The sequence below is a fragment of the Colossoma macropomum genome, unplaced genomic scaffold (assembly GCF_904425465.1).
Source record: "Colossoma macropomum unplaced genomic scaffold, Colossoma_macropomum, whole genome shotgun sequence".
Classification (NCBI taxonomy): domain Eukaryota; kingdom Metazoa; phylum Chordata; class Actinopteri; order Characiformes; family Serrasalmidae; genus Colossoma; species Colossoma macropomum.
The window spans coordinates 5,677,613-5,698,137 of NW_023494809.1; the positions used below are offsets into that span (position 1 = coordinate 5,677,613).

The 20,525-nt window shown below is 39.5% G+C and overlaps 1 protein-coding gene across 1 annotated transcript in view; it reads right to left on the minus strand.

Moving 5' to 3' along the window:
• The window catches only part of cpne4a (copine IVa), a 136,881-nt gene that overhangs the window by 18,185 nt on the left and 98,171 nt on the right, over positions 1 to 20,525 (minus strand). Inside the window, exons 10-13 of the mRNA XM_036558645.1 lie at positions 18,039 to 18,098; positions 15,256 to 15,389; positions 9,596 to 9,650; positions 8,417 to 8,468 (exon numbers count right to left, since the gene is read on the minus strand). Coding sequence (XP_036414538.1) covers positions 8,417 to 8,468; positions 9,596 to 9,650; positions 15,256 to 15,389; positions 18,039 to 18,098 — 301 coding nt within the window. The remainder of the gene's footprint in view (positions 1 to 8,416; positions 8,469 to 9,595; positions 9,651 to 15,255; positions 15,390 to 18,038; positions 18,099 to 20,525) is intronic.

The window sequence follows — 20,525 nt, forward strand, 5'->3', positions numbered from 1 at the left end:
ATGAAACCAGACTTTTTTCCAAGTCATTCTGGGCCATTTGGCCCATTCTTCTTGAAATTTATATACAGTGTAAGGGGCAAAAGACATTTTCATATTATGTCAAACACTGGAAAAAAAACGACTAAAAACAGATACAAGAGAAACAATGCATTGTGAAAATTAATGAATGTTTCCTCCACTAATACAACTGTCAGCGACAGCCCCCTATAGAATCTAGAGGACTAGCCTTTGTGCACTAAACCCCTCAGTGATCTTTAGAGTGTTTGTTACCCTCCCTTTAACATTTAAAGGGGAGGAGTGTGGGGTCAGTAAAGTGTGGCTATCATCAGTGGAGGAGACGGTGCGGCTCTAATGCTGTTTACTGCCTCGGTGGACGTATTCTCTGTAGGTCAGTCTGCACTGCCCGGCGCCTCTGAGTGTTTCAGCTAATTAACACGCAGCACCCTGAAGCTCACGCGTCCACACACAGCCTGAGGGTCTCTGAGGGGCATGCATGCACCGCTGTGCTGTGAAGGAATTAAGATGAGAGGAACACGAAGTGGAGGTCAGTGACTGTAATTGCCCCAGTGTCCTTTTCACTAAACACAATCAAACAGGTGCCTCTGAGGTCTCTATATGTGTTCTACACATACAGAAACACTGATGAACACAGACGATGTGTTATCGTTATAATTTACATCACAGTGTTATGTAGAAGTGCTGTTATTGTAGTGTTAATTTACTTGAGTAATTTCCTTTATTAATACTTTTACTTGTACTCAAGTAAGAGTAAATATGTTGTTTATTGGAAAACTACTAAAGCCAAACATTACATGGTGGCAAAAAGGTTTTGAGCCCTGAGTCTGATCACATTGTGCTCTGCTAGTGCACATTTACATCCTTCTGTGTAGACTGACAGAGAGGGAGAGCCGGGCTGCGTTCTGTGATGAGCTGACAGTAAACGTCTGATGATGTATCATCTGTAAGGTGAAACTGAGGAGTAAGTGAATCTTCGCTAATGCCTTTTTAAGTAAATTACAATGCAGATGCAGAAACACAAGTTTTTTTCCCCCGAATATTACAGCACAACACTCTTTAAAGTGTGAATGACACTCTCTTAGACTCTCACGTGATGCTTTATCTGTTTTGTATGGTTGTTTATAATGAATCATAAATCAGAATAACTGCTCATACTCCACTACTCAAAGTCTGGTCACGATTACTGTTATCTAGTATGTCTCAAAACAAAGAGAAAAAGCAGAAATAGAAAAACAAATACAAGCATGACAATAATTGGCCAGTTTATGGGGGACCAGTATTGCACCAGAGTTCCTGTATCACAGCCTTATACATCCAAAATAGCCTCAAACCTGTAGGTTATATGGGTTGACCATGGGCTATGGATTGTTAACTATAGTAGCTAGATGATGAGCACTTGCAATAAAACATTCCCCGCAGCTCATATTAAACGCAGCACTGTAATTTCATTTTTAAAACAAAGTAGTATTACTGAGTACAGAGGAAAAAAAAGATCACACAAAAATATGGTGAGTGTGCTGAGAGTCGCCCTGTAAATCCTGAAATGATTAACTGATGAAGATATGATGACAACAGTAGATAATTCACTCTTAGATAATTCAGTTCTTCGGGTCCGAAGCACAACCGATGTTACAGAATATTCAGTTCTTCCGCATGTTGCGTGCAATAACATATTTCCACAGAGGTCTCCACGTCCCCAAAACTTGCATGGTGTTACTATGAATGGAAAGATATAGCCTGAGGAGTCAGAAGTGCACAGGTGAACATACGTTTTTCAGTCTGCTTTTGAAAATGCCTTTGAGAGTCTGTGCACAGTTAGGCCCAATCCCATTGCACCCCTCGCCCGTATCACTCATCCCTCAGAGTTTTATCTGAAATGGAGCAGTGGCTACATTCTGGCACTTCAGGCGCCAGAACTGCTGGACTATTTAAGGTGGAACAGGAAATTTAGCTAGCTAGGTACTGAGACGTCAGCACTACTAGGGATTTTTTTTTTATGCTTGTTATGAAGAAAAGGACCAAAATACATTGAAATGACATTAAACTAAGATAAAACAATGATTATCATCATTTTTAATGGAGAAAAGTCTCACATTTGTGGGTTTCTCGGGTCTCTTGTTCAGCCATCTCGTCCATTTTTCTTTTTTTCTTATATCACTCTGTTTGGAGGGTCATGTAGCCCCAACACTTCACCCTACCACTCTATCTCAACAAGAATCAGGACACCCTACCACTAGACGGGAACACGCAGAACGGAGGGGTAGGGCTAAGTGGTAGGAGTGAGGGGTGAAATGGGATTGGACCAAAGTGTGCACAGACTCTCAGAGCCATTTTCAAAAGCAGACACAGTGCCTTTCTGACTCCTCAGGCTATTGCTCTTTCCATCTTTATATTATTATTTTATTTTGATTTTTATATTCATTTTAATTACACTTTTTATTCCTTGTTTGTTGCTTTTATTTATATAAAGCACTCTGAATGGCCTTTGTGTATGAAGTGTGCTGTATAAATAAACCCACCCTGCCAATGAAGGAAGGCTTTCACCTTCTACAGTCAGTGTGTGCACACGCTGTTGAAATAACTAGAGCTCTATCACTCCATAAATAGACAGCACAGACAACTGTGAGACATATTACATCAGGACCACCAGCCTGGCACCCCGCCAGCAGGAAAAAAATCACTTTAGGTCACTGAGCTCGTTCTCTCTTACACACGTACTCACTCTGTAGGTCCTTCACTGCTTCACTCAGCACCTCATAAACAACAACATGAACCAGGCAAATTAGCAACTAATTACAGCGTAGAGAAATCCTGTCGCGACAAATTCCCTCTCTAACTGAAAGCCGCTTGCTCTGCCATGAAGGTCTATAGAGCGCCGCCATTCAAACAGCAAGATAGCGGCAAAACATCTCATAGTTGCAGATGGAGAAACTGCTAATTGGCCTCTTTTCAACAACGTAAATAGACACACTCTCCAGAGGCCCATCCTGAGAACGTCTACGAGAGCCCGTCAGTAATTAGAACGTGAAGACTATTAGCAGTTATCTCCACATGCCGATGAGCTGTCGCTTTATGATCGTACCCTGTTCAGAGAAGTGGACGTATTTTCTGTTCTGTTTAGGTTGGGTGGGGCGGGAGGATTGACTTCATGAGACATTATAATATTCTTATTTTATTGTTAAGCTTTGTTTCAAAACAAAAAGGTTACATTCTTGAAATGACCAACAGAAAATGATCCAATCAGGATTCTTTGTGGTATTTAGGCAGATACAGCCGAGTGAGCTCTCCCATTGGTCAGGACTTCAGGAGCTGGACTGAAGGCTTTACACGTAAAATTAACTATCAACTTGATTAGGAGGTGACAGAAGAATCAACCAATCACACTTTGATTCACAGTGGGATCAATTTCAAGAAACAAACATCACTCTGGTCCTTTTGGAAGTTCTAGATACGTCACTGGCTGTGAATATGAGCTGTAGTCTAAGCAGCTTCTGGTTAGTTGTTAGGAATGGAAAACAGCAGCGGCTGCTCTACACCCGGACTCTACTGAAAGTACACCATTCAGTTGTACTGAAAGTTTACTGATAGCAATAGCCTAGCAACTGCTTGGCAACCGTTTAGTTATAGCAATTGCTTAGCAACCACGATGGACACCATAGCAACCACCTAGCAACTGCTTAGCAACTAAGACGGATGCCATAGAAACCACCTAGCAAATGTTCAGCAATCACCTAGCAGCTACTTAGCAACCAAGAGAGACACCATAGCAACAGCAACTGCTCAGTAACCACTTAGAACACCGTAGCAACCACCTAGCAACTGTTTAACAAACACCTAGAACACCATAGCAGCCACCTAGCAACTGCTTAACAAACACCTAGAACACCATAGCAACCACCTAGCAACTGCTTAGCAAACAAGACGAACACCATAGCAACTGCCTAGCAAATGCTTAGCAACCACCTAGGACATCATAGCAACTGCTTAGCAACCACCTAGCAACTGCTTCGCAAACAAGATGGACACCACAGCAACCGCTTAGCAAACAAGACGGACACCTTAGCAACTGCCTAGCAACTGCTTAGCAACCACCTAGCGACTGCTTAGCAACCATGAGACACCATAGCAATCACTATAGTAAAACTGATACATACAAGCTCAGATATATCATTGCTGTTTAATCTAGAACATTCAAAAAAAATTTACGTGCAAAAAAACAAAATAACTTCATTTAGCTAGAACCTACAGTTTAACTATGGAGGAAGTACTCAAGTCTGTTTTTAGCCTGATGAACAGCAGTGAACTCCAAATGATGAGATTAAGCTTCAGTTTTTATTCGCTGTACTGACAGACTGCAGGTCTTTTTTGTCACCCGTGGATTCAGCAGGCTTGAAGACATGCGCTCTGTGCCCGGGGAGAACGGCTGGCGTCCAGCCTGGTTTGGGCCCAAAGCCATAAGTCATTCATGGAAGGAAAGAACTGGCAGGCAGATCAGAGCGGAGAAGCTGAGTCTCGGGCGCCGTGCAGGTGCGTTCGCTGTGATAGGAGCCGAGGAGCACAGAAATAGCTAAGAAAAATCGAGTGACACCGATACAATGGAGGGCAGCGAGCCTGACAATCAATTCCTCCTGATCATGGACAGCAGTGCAGGTGAAGGAGTTTACATAGTTACTGGGGTTGGTACCACAAGGACTGGCCTTTGTCTGTCCATGTGCTACTCAGATTTGTAGCTGCTTTTGTGAGGTTGGACAAGATCTACATAACGATTAGTTTCCGGCTTAAAATGCTGCACTACCGAGCTGGACTATGTTGTGACTAATCAAAAATAAGCTGGTTGGAGAGACAGCTCAGTTATACGACACAAAACTGCATCCAGTGTAGGTATCGTGATATAAACTGAGTCTGTTCTACAGTTTCTCATTAGGCTGAATGAATAACCGACTCTAAATGTAGGTATTGTGATATAAACTGAGTCTGTTCTACAGTTTCTCATTAGGCTGAATGAATAACCGACTCTAAATGTAGGTATTGTGATATAAACTGAGTCTGTTCTACAGTTTCTCATTAGGCTGAATGAATAACCGACTCTAAATGTAGGTATTGTGATATAAACTGAGTCTGTTCTACAGTTTCTCATTAGGCTGAATGAATAACCGACTCTAAATGTAGGTATTGTGATATAAACTGAGTCTGTTCTACAGTTTCTCATTAGGCTGAATGAATAACCGACTCTAAATGTAGGTATTGTGATATAAACTGAGTCTGTTCTACAGTTTCTCATTAGGCTGAATGAATAACTGACTCTAAATGTAGGTATTGTGATATAAACTGAGTCTGTTCTACAGTTTCTCATTAGGGTGATTGAATTACTGACTCTAAACGTAGGTATTGTGATATAAACTGACTCTAAATGCGTTGCAGCTCCCGTCTTGCATTCTGAGACTGATCTGTTCGTGGAGGGACTGAGTACAAGTGCCAGGACTGTGGAGTTTCTCCATTGCTCACAGCAGAATTATCATATATACAACCTCAGGAATCTAATTCAGTGCAGAAGCACTGTCTCTCCTCATAGTTTCATCCAAATCTTCTCACAGCAACACTGTAGAACATCAGGACTCTCAAACTCAGCCCAGGAGGAAAACACCACAGTGTCGTTCAGCTCAGCACCAAGCCCTTCACCAGCTCAGTCAGGCGTGTGAGAGAGGAAATGAAACCGTGCAGCAAGCTGGGCGTCCAGGGTGGAAACACAACTTCAGGTAACATTCTGAAATGAACCCATTCATTTAGACTGACCTCAGCTGATCTGCTGGCCTTTTGTTTCTCTCCAGGTAAAACAGCTTTGTGACACGAAGGTCATAAAGCTAATACCGACCTTAATTACACAGAGTTTTCATCGTTTATGAGCAAAATATATGGCTAAATTAAGACAAAAACAGTATAAATGTAATCATGTAAACTGCAAGTTATTAATCTTAAGACTTTTAATTCAACAACTACTATGAATTATTCAGTATCTACTATGAATTATTCAGTATCTACTATGAATTATTCAGTATCTACTATTACTCAGTAACCACTAAGAATTGCTCAGTAAGTAGCAGTAGTTTATAAATGATTTATTATACAACAGTTAGCTCCTAGCACACAAGCTGATTGGTTGGGAAGCGTTCTATTTTGCCATAACAGCACAGTTTTCACAAACACTGTATCACTCCGCTGAGACGCCGTTGCAGTCATTACCACTGAGCAAGCTTTTCAGTCAGCAGCTGTCGAATCAGCCAGAAATGAACCGAATAGCAATCACCAAACTAAATGGGCTGTAAGATGCTTTACAGACTGGCTGGAACAAAACAACTTTAATATTGATCGGGCAAAAATGGACAAAACTGAGCTGAACTTGATATTGCGGCAGTTTTATGGTTCAGTCTGTACTTCAAAAGGCGAGGCTTACAGCAGGCTGTGCAGCGAGTGGGCGGAGTTCGTTACTCTGACGTAGCGACAAGCCGCTCGTTAAGGAACTATAATTTGGTGAAGAAACTGCGAACATTAAAACATATTAAACGCCGCGTTCACGGCCCAGTTTATTAATTTATTACTGTATTTATTTAACTGTTGTATTAAAGCAGTAGAACACTCGAGGAGTGTGTTATCGCCAATAACGTCACGGCTATTATGTTATTTCGCGATAACACACTACCTCTCGTTTCTATTGCTTAAGTAACTACTATGAATTATTCAGTATCTACTATTAGTCAGTAACCACTGCGAATTGCTCAGAAAGTAGCAGTTTATAAATTATTTAGTAACTACTATGAATTATTGTGTAACCACCATAAATGGTTTAGTAACTGCTATGAATTATTCAGTAGCTACTAGAAATTATTAAGTATCTACTATGACTTGCTCAGTAACTACTATGAATCATTCCGTATTGGCTATGATTTAAAATAAATGTCACAGTGGTACATTTAGATTTGGAAAGATTTCCCAGCCAGAGTAGCTGTGTCTCCAGTAGCTGCTGACTGTCAGGGGAAGAGAGTTTATTTTTGATCTCTGGGGAATGTAGTAGCAGCAGCTGAGCGAGTAAAAGTTTACGGAAACACACATTGTTACCTGTCCGCGGGCCACAGTTTCTGTTCCAGCCTGTTGCTGATGGAAAGTGTGACTGATATTTCATCATACGTCCTTTGCAGGGAAGGGTTGCACTGACCCCCACATGCTCTCCACCACTCTCTCTGGGACTCATTATAAGGGCAGACGGCAGAGCCATCCTCTCTCCTCTCCTTCTGACGTTTCCTCTGCCCTGATCCACCACTTTACATTTCTATTAAACTTTAAGAACCTTCACCTCTACCATAACCTCAGCTCTGACTATGCTCGGCCTGGGTCGCGCCGCAAAGACACCTCAGATTAGATGGGGTGGTTTCAAGGTTCCTACTGAAGAGTTACCGGCCTGATTTTTATAAAGTTTTATCCAACTTTCCAACTCTGTAGTGAGACTGTGAAAAGCTGTTCCGGTTACTTTCGCTGGTATCCATGGTGATTAGACGGAGCCTATGAAAACGAATTAGCACAAATTCTTCTTGGAAGAAACTAGTGCCTTCTGTGAAAGATCGAACTACACAGATTTACAGCTTCATTTAAAATCACTCTTAACTGATGAATTAAGGGTGCAGTGTGTAAGATTTAGGGGGAACTATTAGCAGAAATGGAATACAATGTTTTCATTAGTGTATAATCACCTCTAACTACATTTGGAAACAGAGACTGCTGCCACCATGTTTCTACAGTAGCCCAGAAGGGACAAACCAAACACTGGCTCTAGAGGGCGCCTTTCACTTTTTTTGCTGCTTGAATTCACTGGCGCTGTAGCTCCCGTTGGAAGATGTAGAAAGAAGAAGAATCAGTGGTTGCTGCCGGTGCTGCTGACCATTTTGCGTTGTGAGAAGTTTGAGAACCCAAATTTTGGCAAATGGAGAATCAAACTTATTTAGCACAAGAAAAAGTGAGGGAGGGTGAAGAAGCAAAATGAAATCGGGACAAGCGACGGCAGAACACCTGATGGCCCCCAAAGGTTATACTACACGCTTGGAAAGGGAGGAATGAGGGAGGAGGTTCAGCTGGTTGTAATGCCACTGAATTCTACACACTGCACCTTTAATGAAAGTATGTTTCTTTGTTTACTGACGCAATTCTGCAATTGCCTGTTGGCTTCTATTATTAGCAAGCTTTGAGTCTTTGAGATTTCTGTTCTACAGAGACGTGTTGAAGTAATGTCTGAGGTAATCAACAGTACACTACAAAAAAAAAACACTGGAGTATTCAGTTCATTTGATGGTATGATGATTAATATGATCAGGAACAAAGTTTGAAAGATAGTTGTGTGGGAAGGTCTTACCTGCACATTCAGGATTATCCTCATTGAAGTTTACCGCAAAGTCGTGTGAAACCTGGATAAAAAAAGAACATTACATACAGTGTTGATATTCCTCGTGCGTTCAGAAATTTTTTTAATGTAAAATCCTGAAAATAAAGACGCCAAAGAGGGTTCTTTACACGACGCCATAAAAGAACCACTTTTAGTTCCCTAAAAGAAAATATACTTAAAGAAAATATGATGCGCACGTGAAGAACCTAAAGTTAAAAGATCCCCCACATCTGGTAAAGCTTCTAGAAAAAAAACTTAACCTGGTATAGAACCTTTAGTAGTCACCAGTCTTCCTTCTGGAGATCTACCTTCCTGAAGACCTCAGCGCCGACCCTAATCAGCCCCACCTGAGCCATTAATTACAGAAGTACTTAAATAGCTGAAGGATGATCGAAGATGAAGGTAGATCTCCAGGAAAATGGGCTGGTGACCACTGCAGGTTATTTGAACCTTTTAAAAGGTTCTTCACTCACAGATCTCTTTTTCAAAAATGGTTCTTTGGAGAACAAAAAGTGGAATCAGTCAAAGTGGCAGCTTTTTAAAAAAATGTACCTACCACTTTGAGGGTTCCTCTTAGAACCCTTAATGTTCTTCACACTTTCACATCTCATTTACAGAAATGGTTCTCTAAAGAACCATTCACTGAAAGGTTTTTAGGGAACCAAAATTGGTTCTTCAATGGCATCATGCAAAGAATCCATTTTGGCACCTTTTCAGAGTGTACTCATATTTGAGGACTAGATACAACAAAACACAACAAAATTAACTTGTTTTAACAAACATTATGTAAATTTTACATGTAATTTTACATCTTTTTTTTTACAAAATATTCAATGTAAATGACACAATTTACAATTTTTCTCCAAGTTTTGTGCCACAGCTGTCAGCAACCTTCAGTAGAGAGTCTAAGTCTGTGAGGTGCTAATTTTACCAGGCATTTTTCAATTTCACTTTCCAGCTCCGTCTGCTGAGCGAACGCTCCCAGTCTGGGATTAAAGCGCATTATCTGGCGCACAGAGACGGCTGAGGGTTCTAATATCAGTTCAGGTGAATGTAGCCATAATGCAGTCAGGAGCATCTCTCGGCATCAGCGTTATTAAATTCAGGAAGCCACCTGTGCCTCCGCACCACCAGCGTGCTGGAAATTACCTTGAAGTCGGGAGGTATCCGAGCGCCGAAGCCGAAGGCCGGAAACATTTTATCACTGTGGGGAAGCCAGACAGACGAGAGATTAGAGCAGGACAGCACTCTGGGGGGGTTCAAGGTGCTCGTGGGGGAGTGGGGGGTTATTAGATTTCACATTATCATCTGCTGTCCCAAATGGCATCATTTGTATCCCAGATAGATTTACATAATTGTTTATTTAGTGCCTGCAGAATAAAGAATAAGGGGCCTTCATCATCATTCAAGGTTCTGAAGGTGGTGATTCAACATTGTAACAGATTATATAGAATAATACTGAATAAAGTATGCACTCGTTTTTTTCCTCAAAATAGAATTTGCAGGCTACTTACAAAATGTAAATTCTATTATTGTTCAATTTCGATATTTGACGTCTGATTGGACAGAGAAGGGAAATGAGGTCACAGGGACTAATTTTTTTGCAGCTACTGTGATTTTCACACTTCTTAACTCCTAAATATGTCCCTTTTGGCGCAGTTCAGTTTGCACACAGTCCTCAGATCACTGCAGGATGATAAAGTCACTTCCATTTCAGTCCAGCTAACCCGACTGATGAGCTGAAATTGAGCTCCTAATCGACATCTGCTGATCCATTTCAGACACGATTAATTTAATTCACAGCTTATCTGCTGAGTGAACTGACTGCTGAGTGAACTGACTGCTGAGTGAACTGACTGCTGAGTGAACTGACTGCTGAGTGAACTGACTCTGCTCCAAGGCCGCTTTAAAGATGATACCCGAAAACCTGTAGCCAGATTCCCGAAGGATATAGGTCATCAGAAGACGGTCAGTATCACTCAAGCTCTCCTCAGACAGCTCAGATGATCTCAGCTCTGTGAGAAGCTTCTGCTGATTCTTCACGATCTCATCCCAACAAAATCTGCACTGCTGTAGTTTTATATGAATAATTTCTGACTCAAGTGGAGAAACGATGTGAAGTGCGGATTCTAAACTTTCAATCCTGACCACATTTGTGTTTGTGAATAGAAGAGGAGATCTGTATGATGAGTGTTTTGCAGACTTACTGTTTTTGCTACATTTTTGTCATTTGTGTCGAAGAGAAAAAAGTCGATACAGAATGTAAACAGGTATTTCTATGAAAAAACTCAAGCAAAAATGTCTAATTCATCTATGCAAAATTTAAACATTTTTCTCCTACTTGGTTTATAGTTTTAGACTTTTTAAAAATTTCCCCAATCCGATTCTAATTCACATCTTAAATATTGAGTTTACTAAAGTATAACTGTTACGCAGTTATTTTTGAAAGGCGTGTATATTTAAGTGTAAACATCGGTTTATTTATTTTTATACAAGTCTTTAATGATTGCTTACTTTTCTGAACCAGTATTTCTTTGTATTAGTTTTATATTAGTTTTATATTTGAAAATATTTTCTTTTTTCATTTAGATGCTATCTATATTTACTGTTACAATTTGGCCAAGCATTATACAAAAAAAGAGTAAAAATACAGTTATGACAGTAAAGGTCTAACAAAGAAAATAAATAAGACCAAAAAATATTATTAAAACAACACATAAGACAAATAAAAATTAGTTAACTTTAAGACAAATAAGATTAACTATTCAAAACAAATTAAAATTATAAGGCACATGAGTAAGAAAAATGAATCAATAAAACTAGGTAGGGTACGAGGCAATATAATACAGATAAACTACTTTTGTGTTAAATACTTACAGAAAGTTTATCACTGCTGGCGGAACAAAACCTTGTATCTCCATTTTTGTTGGTTACGTTTTTGACATAATTTGAAAATACGCTTTGTCACATTGTGTGTAAATTTCATGATGAATGGACCAAAAGAAACAGCCCAAAATTTCTTGGAAAAAATTCTGGTTCCATTGACTTACAGTAACAGTAAAGTACGTTTTTTCCTTCTCCTGTGAAGTTACTATTCTGGAGATATGAGGTTTTGTTCCGACAGCTGTGATATGTTTTGGAGAGTTTAGCTCGTTATTGTTGAAATTTCATTTTTCAGTCGTTTTCAAAACTATTAGTGTGAAATGTTGACCCTCATTACAGTGTAAAGCGAATGCACAGCAAGACCGACAATACTAACACCTCTAAGACTTCTAAGGGTTAATAAACCAAAGATGTTGAAGATCTGAACTCAGAGATTTCCAAGAAGCTTGAGGTAATCAGAGCCTCATCAGCGGAGAGCACTGGGGCTATGCTGCTAAAATCACTCACGGTCACTCGTGAAAGGGTCAGTGTCCAGCTCTCACTCATCCGCAGCTTCTGATCTTCATCGACTCTACACAATCTAATCTCACATCGTCCATGACCTCACAGCGACCTTCAGATGACCTGAAAGATCTTCAGGACGGATCAATAGATGGAGGAGCAGAGTGCGGAGATGAGCAGCCCTGACCCCTCACAGCTGCAGCTGCACTGTTGCAAAAGTTTGGGCGCCCTAGTCAAATTCCATGCTGTTGTTGATTTTCTGAGTGTAAATAAGTGACACATCCTCTACGGAGACACGTTTCTGCATGTTTTAATACACAGTTATTGGTTATTGTTTTGAATTTAATATAGAGGAAAATATAAAAAAGATGTGGCCTGGGGCATATTCAATATTTATAAATATACATTCAGTATTTATCAATATAATAAAACGATGAACGCTCTGAGCTGTTGGAGCTTCAATGCTGACGAAACTCACGCTGGACAGTTACGACAAATTCACTCTTATTGAAGTGGAGAACGCAGAACGCTTTCTGCTCAGGGGTCTCATCTCCTCTCAGACTGAAGGGAACCATCTCCCGGTGATGGTCAGAAACTCTCTCTCAATTGGATTGTGATTGGTTCCTTGGCGCCTCACAGTTGGAAAAATATGGCGCTTTGAAATTGGATGAATCTTTTTGAATCACCCTGTACTATGGTACATTATACTATGGTATACTACACTATGGTACATTATATTATGCTATAATATAGTAAACTGTGCAATGCTACACTATGCTATGCTATACTACAGTACATTATGCTATGCTACACTATTCTGCGGTACATTATGCTATGCTATGGTACACTATACTATGATATACTATGCTATACTATGGTACCATATGATATGCTATACTATGCTACATTATGCTATACTGTGGTGCATTATACTATGCTATACCATAGTACATTATGCTATGATACATTATACTATGCTATACTATGGTACATTATGCTATGTCGTGCTATACTATGGTACATTATGCTATGCTCTGCTATACTATGCACTGCTCTTGTAGCATCCAGCAGCTGTGGTTTTGTCGTGCCAATGTTTGTCTTGTATATTTTTCATGATTTACATTTTTGAGACTAATTTTATCACAAGTTCATGTTTATGTTTGAAAGTTTTAACTTACACACGTCTTCTACTAGACTGGATTATGGAGCTCATTGTTTATGCTTATGGACATTTATTTTACTGGTTCAGTTATTAACGGTGCCAGTAAGATCACTGGCGAGCGGCAGATATCACTTTCGGGCGTCTTCGACACACAGGCATGGCGAAGGGCAAACAACATAATTAGCAGCCCCTTCTGTTCTCTCTCTGATGAATTTCACCTTTCAGGTAGAAGGAACAGACTGAAACACTCATTCACAGTATGTGCAATAAAAGCTCTCATTCATGGAGAATAATCATATCTACTTCTGTATTCATGTGTTGAATATTTCTTTTTAATTGAGCTTTTTAATCCGGCCTCTGTTGTAATGTCTTTGTTCTTACTGTTCAGTTAGCTGACTGTACCTTCTGGATTGTCTGTGACTGATTATTGTTATTAACGTTTGTTTATTGGAGTCATGCTCATATAAAACTATAAAAGTATGTTATACTATGCCATAATATACTGTTATACTATGGTACACTACTCTGTGCTATACTATACTACATTATATTATACTATGCCATTACGATACTATTGTATGCTATACTATATTATGCCATACTATACAATGTTGTTTTATGCTATGCTGTGCTATAATATAGTACACCTTTATATGCTAATACTATACAATAGTGCACTGTTATGCAATACTATGCTATTCTATGCTGTATTATGCTATGTTATAATATACTACACTATGTTATATTATGATATGTCATACTATACTATGCTACACTATACCATACTAATCTATATTATGCCATACTGTGCTACACAATGCTGTGACATACTATACCTTACTAACACACACTATACTACACCACACTAGGATATTCCATACTATATCATACTATGCCGTGCCGTACTACGCTATATTACACTATGCTATTCTATAATATACTATTCCATTATTTACTATACTATGCAACACTATTCTGTGCCATTTACTATACTATCCTATACTGTACTCTGCCATACTATAATGCTAAACTATACAAAGTCTTATTAACGGAATAATAAATATGTAACCCAAATTAGCTGTAACTGCCTGAAGTTGATGTCTTAAAGGAAAACGCACAGTTTGTTCAGAATTTATTCTGTTCCAGAGGAACAAACAGTGCTGCTGAGAACAAACGACACATTTTCATCACTGCTTTCACAGAACATTACGGCTCTAAAAGAAAATCTGAAAAGCAGAGAGAACAGGCCGCGCTGACCCCAAACAGTGGGCAGAGCGCACAGACAGCGTGCAATGTTCAAAATTCAATCTTTATTAATTACTGATGAATCTTCATTAAGCTCATTTAACAGCTGTAATAGTCTAGAAAAAGACGCTTTTAATTCATTTATTTTTAATTTATTAATGCACTTGTAATTGTAAACAAAGCCTGAACCACATTTAGCAGCTGAGACCCAAATGACTCACAGGGTAACATTTTAAAAAAGAAAACTCAAGCAAAACGCACCCTTTTAATCGATCAATCCTCATTAGGCTCATTCAAAGCTGTGATAAACTATAAATCATCTTTTTAGTTCCATTTACTTGCATTTTAAATGAATCAATAAGCTTGTAATTGTAAACAAGCTCAAAACCTAATTTTATATCATAGCAGATGCAGCATGTGAGGCGACGGGCTCTTAAAATCAAAACTTGCGTTGGCGAAAAGGTTGACTTTTTTAAGTTTATTAAATCTTCATAAGGCAGATATAACTCTGTGATAAACTACAAAGTTTTACGTTTTAATGAATTGCTTTTTAGTTAATTAACATGTTTATAATTAAGCAGAAGAACACTTGAGGTTGTGTGTTATCGGGAATAACACCACAGCTGTGATGTGATCTATGGCGACCAAATCACAGCAGTGATGTTATTCATGAAAACACGTTCTTTTGCTTTTGTACAACAGAATTTACAAAATAAACAAAATATGTCAAAGAAGCCCTGAATTTCATACTAAATATGCTTTAACACTGACAATACCCTCCGCCAAAAAGTAGTTCCACAACAAATGAGTTGTTGCTATGCAACAGTAACAGTTCCCCACCTTGTTGAGCCCTGTGCGCAGTCCAGGATAGCTGCTGATACTGTAAGGCTCAGCTTTTGTGGTACAGATAGAGCCACAGAACTAGAAATATCAGGTTCAGCTCAGCTTTTTGAACTATTACCAAATTACCCTCAGTGTCATTTTGTAACAGCCAGTCTGTGCTGTGCTGTTGGCTCACCTGTCGTAATCCTGGCAGATCTCCCCGACGGCGACTAAGGCTTTCAGGTACTCGTTGGGCTGGTAGGGGTGGATGTAGTGCAGAGAGCAGCTGTTGCGCGGGTCCCCATTAGACGCAGTGAAATCAATCGCTACCTGCAAAACACACACAGCAAAGCCATCAGCCTTCCAGCTCTTCACTCTCTCAGCCTCAGACTTTCACTCGTTATGTGTTCTGTCAGACACTTTACACTGTTAATGAGAGCAGCGATTAACTTTAAGGGCTTTCATCAAACATCTGAAACTGGTAGTGCTGATCTAAGACCAGATTCCTCCTCCACACACTGAGAGCAAGTTATGTTTTTGTCGTTCAACATTGGCATCCAGACAAACCTCAGACCCTCTGTTTGGAAAAATGATCAAAAACAGCCCCATCAGAGAACTACCACTCTAATCTGTAATGTCTTCTGGGTTTCTCAAACGCTAGAGGGCGCTCCTGAGAACTGAATGGGTTGATATGGAGCATTTGGGTAAAATCATAGTTTATAAATGCTTAAATATTTTAATATAAAATAATACATTCATTTCCTGAACACAGAACAGTATAAAACATTTTAACACTGCTGTTATATTTTTAAGAGCTTGTAAACTCGAGTTATAGGAGTTTAAAACTGTGCCTCATGTACGTTCATGACATTACTGAGTATGAACAGCCAATGAGCTGCTTCGCTCGCCAACAAATCAGCTCTCAGGAGCAGTAATGTTAGCATCCTGCTGCCCAAAACCCGTTTTGGGGATCTGGAGACCTCTCTGGTGGAAATGTGTAACTACACTCAACATTCTGTAGTTTGGGTTGTGCTTTGGACGCTTTCACAGAGCAGATGGATCTGATGACTGAAAAAAGTGAACTCAGTCAGAACTTGGTGAGGGACGCTACAGAAAAAACTATGAATTTTATGAATTTCACATGAATGAAACACTTGTAGTAGTTATGTGTGGTAACTTCAAAAAATGTGTTATCACGAAAAAATATGCGACCTTGTGAAAACTTTCATGCGTGAAACTGTAATTAACTGTTAACACTTTAATGTTAAGTAATTACTGTTTAAAGTCAAATACTGTCACATATATTGCACATGTGAAGTGTGCCATCATATCTTCATCAGTATAATGTTGATTCTAAGATCTAAACATCAAGCCAGAGCTTTTTGTGCTGTTAATGGAATAAACTGACTCTAATGCAGTTCGCATGGAGCATCGAGCATATTGATGAGTAAGAACCTGTTTTTGTTTAAACTGAGTGGGCTGACAACTTATGTTCTTAACTAGAACCAGGCTGGTCAGCTAGCTAACAGGCTAAAAGAGCCAACAGCCTAAACACCTCCATCATTAATATCACAGGCCTGAATTAAAGCACTTACGGTATGATTAACTGTAAAACTGCAGTATAAAAGACTAAAAATGTCACCTGAAAGTTTTACGCACTTCAAATGTTCGTGTTTCAGTCAGAGGTCACGCCAAACCCAGACTGAATCCCAAACGGCTCTGTACTCCCTAACTAGTGTTCTAGATATGAAAGTTTAGAAATTCTAGCCTCTACAGCCAAACAGTGCATCATGTATCGAGTGTGGATGAGTCTGAGTCCCAAATGACTGTTTCTTAGCTGTATTTTGCTCTGTTGGGCTGCAGGATCCAGTATTTAAACTCCTACGTAGTGCACTATGTAGGGAGCAGGGAGCCGTTTGAGATTCAGCCCCAGTGTGAGAGGAGGGGCTGGACTGGTGCTAAATAAGACTTGGTGGTGATTTGGTGACCAAAAAGTACTTATAAAGTGAAGTTTCTGCATTAAACAGTGCTGTGATATCAAATGTTCACTGTTATACGACAGAAAGATCATGAAATGACCGCAGTGCACAGCGATGGGCAACCGAACGTTCTTCTCATTCAGTGGTCCATGGTGGCTCGGCAACAAAACAGTACTCTAAAGGAACTACATTTCTTGGTGGAATACTTGTTAATGTCAATTATTATTAATAATAACCTCAAATATTTTCAGAAAAATTGTGTATTTTATCATATTTTAAGTTGGCTGCTGCTTTATAAAAACAATAAGCCACGTGAGGCTGTGCGCTACAGTGATTTTATCACGGGTAAAGGTGTTCTTAGGCACGACGCGACAGATAAAATCGCAGTAACGCACAGCCTCTCATGGCTTATTGCTTTAATATTTTGTGTTTATTTATTGATAAATTATCCATGTTTGGTGCTGCAGTTACAATAATTGAATTAACATTAAAACTAAATGGATAAACACAGCCTAATTAAAGAAGTGGAACTGTGTAAGATTTTGCATAAACAGGGCTCATTTCAGCAGAGGAGTCTTGCAGGCACGGATAATAAGAGATGATTATACAAAAATGTAAGTGTAAAACCTGCCATGTGAAAATAATGGCTTTTTAATATTCCTCAGGTGATTTAATCAGACGACACACAAAAAACAAACAAAAAAATCCAAACACTCAGCAATCATCACACAACAGCCGACCGTACTGACATTTCCCTTCAGCACTGCTATTAGTGTCACATCCGTAACGCACAGAATGATCTGTGTGTTTCATCATGTGCAGCAGTCGCTCACACGAACAGCTACTGCTGAACACGCTGATAGCGTTTAATTGTAGAGGGCACAAAAATACAAACATCATAATCAGCTTTTACTGCGTAATTACACTTAAGATCTGGTGCTACACGGCAGGTAAACAGTGCTGAACTGCTGTGAAACGGGAGGTTTTTCTGTTTACTCACAGTGAACTGGATCTGGCAGCCACCCATGATGTAGTCGAGGAACGAGTGCATCTTTATAATCTGGGAATAAAAGAGCAGATCATGGTGTAAACAGAGGACCCGCTGTATGACCATCTGTAGATTTGGAAATACTGTGTATTAACAGGCACTAATAAACAGCAACTTAATCATTACCTGATCCTTTGTTGACGGATAATAACTTTATAATATTTGCCTATGCATTATTAAATAGTACCATTTAATTTATTAAACATAAATGACTCTATAAATGATACAACTGCAAATATTTACTTAGCTGCATAAAAAGAGTTTACATCCTGTTTCAAATGACTGTTATTTACTATCTTGCTACTTTGTAAGGCATAGATTATTTCTTAATGCTTAGTTAATAATTATTAAGTGTTTCATATATGCTTATTTTATAGCTGCAACATGTGTAAAATATATGTATAAAGATATAACTATTACTCTTAAATAGTACATGTATGAAAAGCTTTATATATATATATACATCTAATTCAATATATAATTGAATATATGATTCAAATGGTAGCACTTACTAATGCAAATAATTAAGTAAGGTATGTAATAATGTATGTAATTGTGAAAAAAATGCATAATTATTAACTATAATTAACAAGCTCCGATTTCACATGCTGGTCCATTTTACTGACCAGTGTGGACATGCATGCTCACCAAAACTACTATTGAGCAGATTTTAATCAGTTAAAGCCTCAGAGAGCCTAAATCTGTGTTTTCTTTCTAAGTAAGCTAATCTTGCTTACGCAAAGTATGTCCTGTCCAGTGTTCGCTAAATGATAGATGTGCTTTGCCAGCTCCTCTCAGTGTAAACTGGACGATCCTAATCTTGGTTAACGCGTACATAAGCACTATTTTTAGCCAGTCACAAGGCTGATGTGGGTTTGCCCAGATTTAACAAATTTAACAAAACAATAAAGTATGTGGACACTCCAGATTATTGAGTTCAGGTGTTTCAGACACATCCTTTGCTAACTGGTGGATAAAATCAAGCACAGCCACCTCTGCCACAAGTCAGTTTGAAATTTCTACCTGCTAGATCTGCCACAGACAACTGTACGTGAAAACTCACAAAGTGGGCCGCAGAGTGCTGAAATTGTCTGTGCTCTGTTGTATCACTCACTACAGAGCTGCAAACTGCTTCTGGAAGAAACACCAACACAAGAACTGTGTATCGAGAGCTTCATGAAATGGGTTTCTATGGCCGGGCAGCTGCACACAAGCCTAAGATCACTATGTGCAACGCCAAGTGTCGGCTGGAGGGGTGTAAAGCGCCAACACTGGACTCTGGAGTGTTCTCTGGAGTGATGAATCACACTTTACTATGTCAGTCTGATGATGAATCTGGGTTTGGTGGATACCAGGAGAACATTACCTATTAGAATGCACAGTGCCAACAGTACAGTTTGGTGGAGGTATAATGGGCTGGGGCTGTTTTTCAGGCCCCTTAGTTCCAGTGAAGGGTGATGTTGATGCTACAGCACAAAGACATTTTAAACAATTTCATGCTTCCAACTTTGTGTGAACAGTTTGGGGAAGAACCTTTCCTGTTCCAGCATGACTGAGCCCCAGTGCACCAAAGCAGCTCCATAAAGGCCTGACTGGGTGAGTTTGGTGTGGAAGAACTTGACTGACCCTCACAAAGTCCTGACCTCAACCCCATCAAACACCTTTGGGATGAGCTGGAATGCAATTGTCTGACCTCACAAATGCTCTTCTGGATGAATGGACACAAACTCCCACAGACTCTCTCCAACACGTTCCAGAAGAGTGGAAGCTGTTATAGCTGCAAAGGGGGCAACTCCATATTAATGCCCAGTGGTTATGGAATGGGATGTCCAACAAGCTCATATGGGTGTAATGTATAGCTGTCCACATACTTTGGGCCTTTCTGTGTTTGGGTCAGAAAAACTCACTGAGAGAAAGCTAACCACCAAGCGAAATCTAACCTAGCAAGCATAACCGTCCATGCCAGCATTCCCAGGACGCAGATCCAGCAGTAAAGAGAAAAAGAACCTTCTTTATGGTTCTGGATATAAAAACCGGATGATGTTTTTAATGAGTGAACGCTGATTCTGGTTTTTGTTTAGTTCTGATTCAGTGCTGCAGAAGGCTGGGAGGGCTGTCAATCATCTATGCTCATTAGAATATTAGGCCACACCCAGGCAGTTCTCAGAAAGATATTCAGGTTGTTTTCTTGTTTTTCCATTTAAACTTTGCTGGATGTTCAAAAGAACTCTCAGTTTTAGTATCATATATTTTTAATATTTATACTGTGCTCCCTGAGACTTAAAGGAGACAAAAACAAACAGCATGAATGGATCACCCTCCATACCTTAGGTTTGACAGGGTTAACCGGCTTTATTGCAGTTGAACCTGCCTCCAGTGCGCTGGGAGAACAGACCTTTCAGTTTGATGAAAACCAATCTGACTGCGGGAGCACAGCAG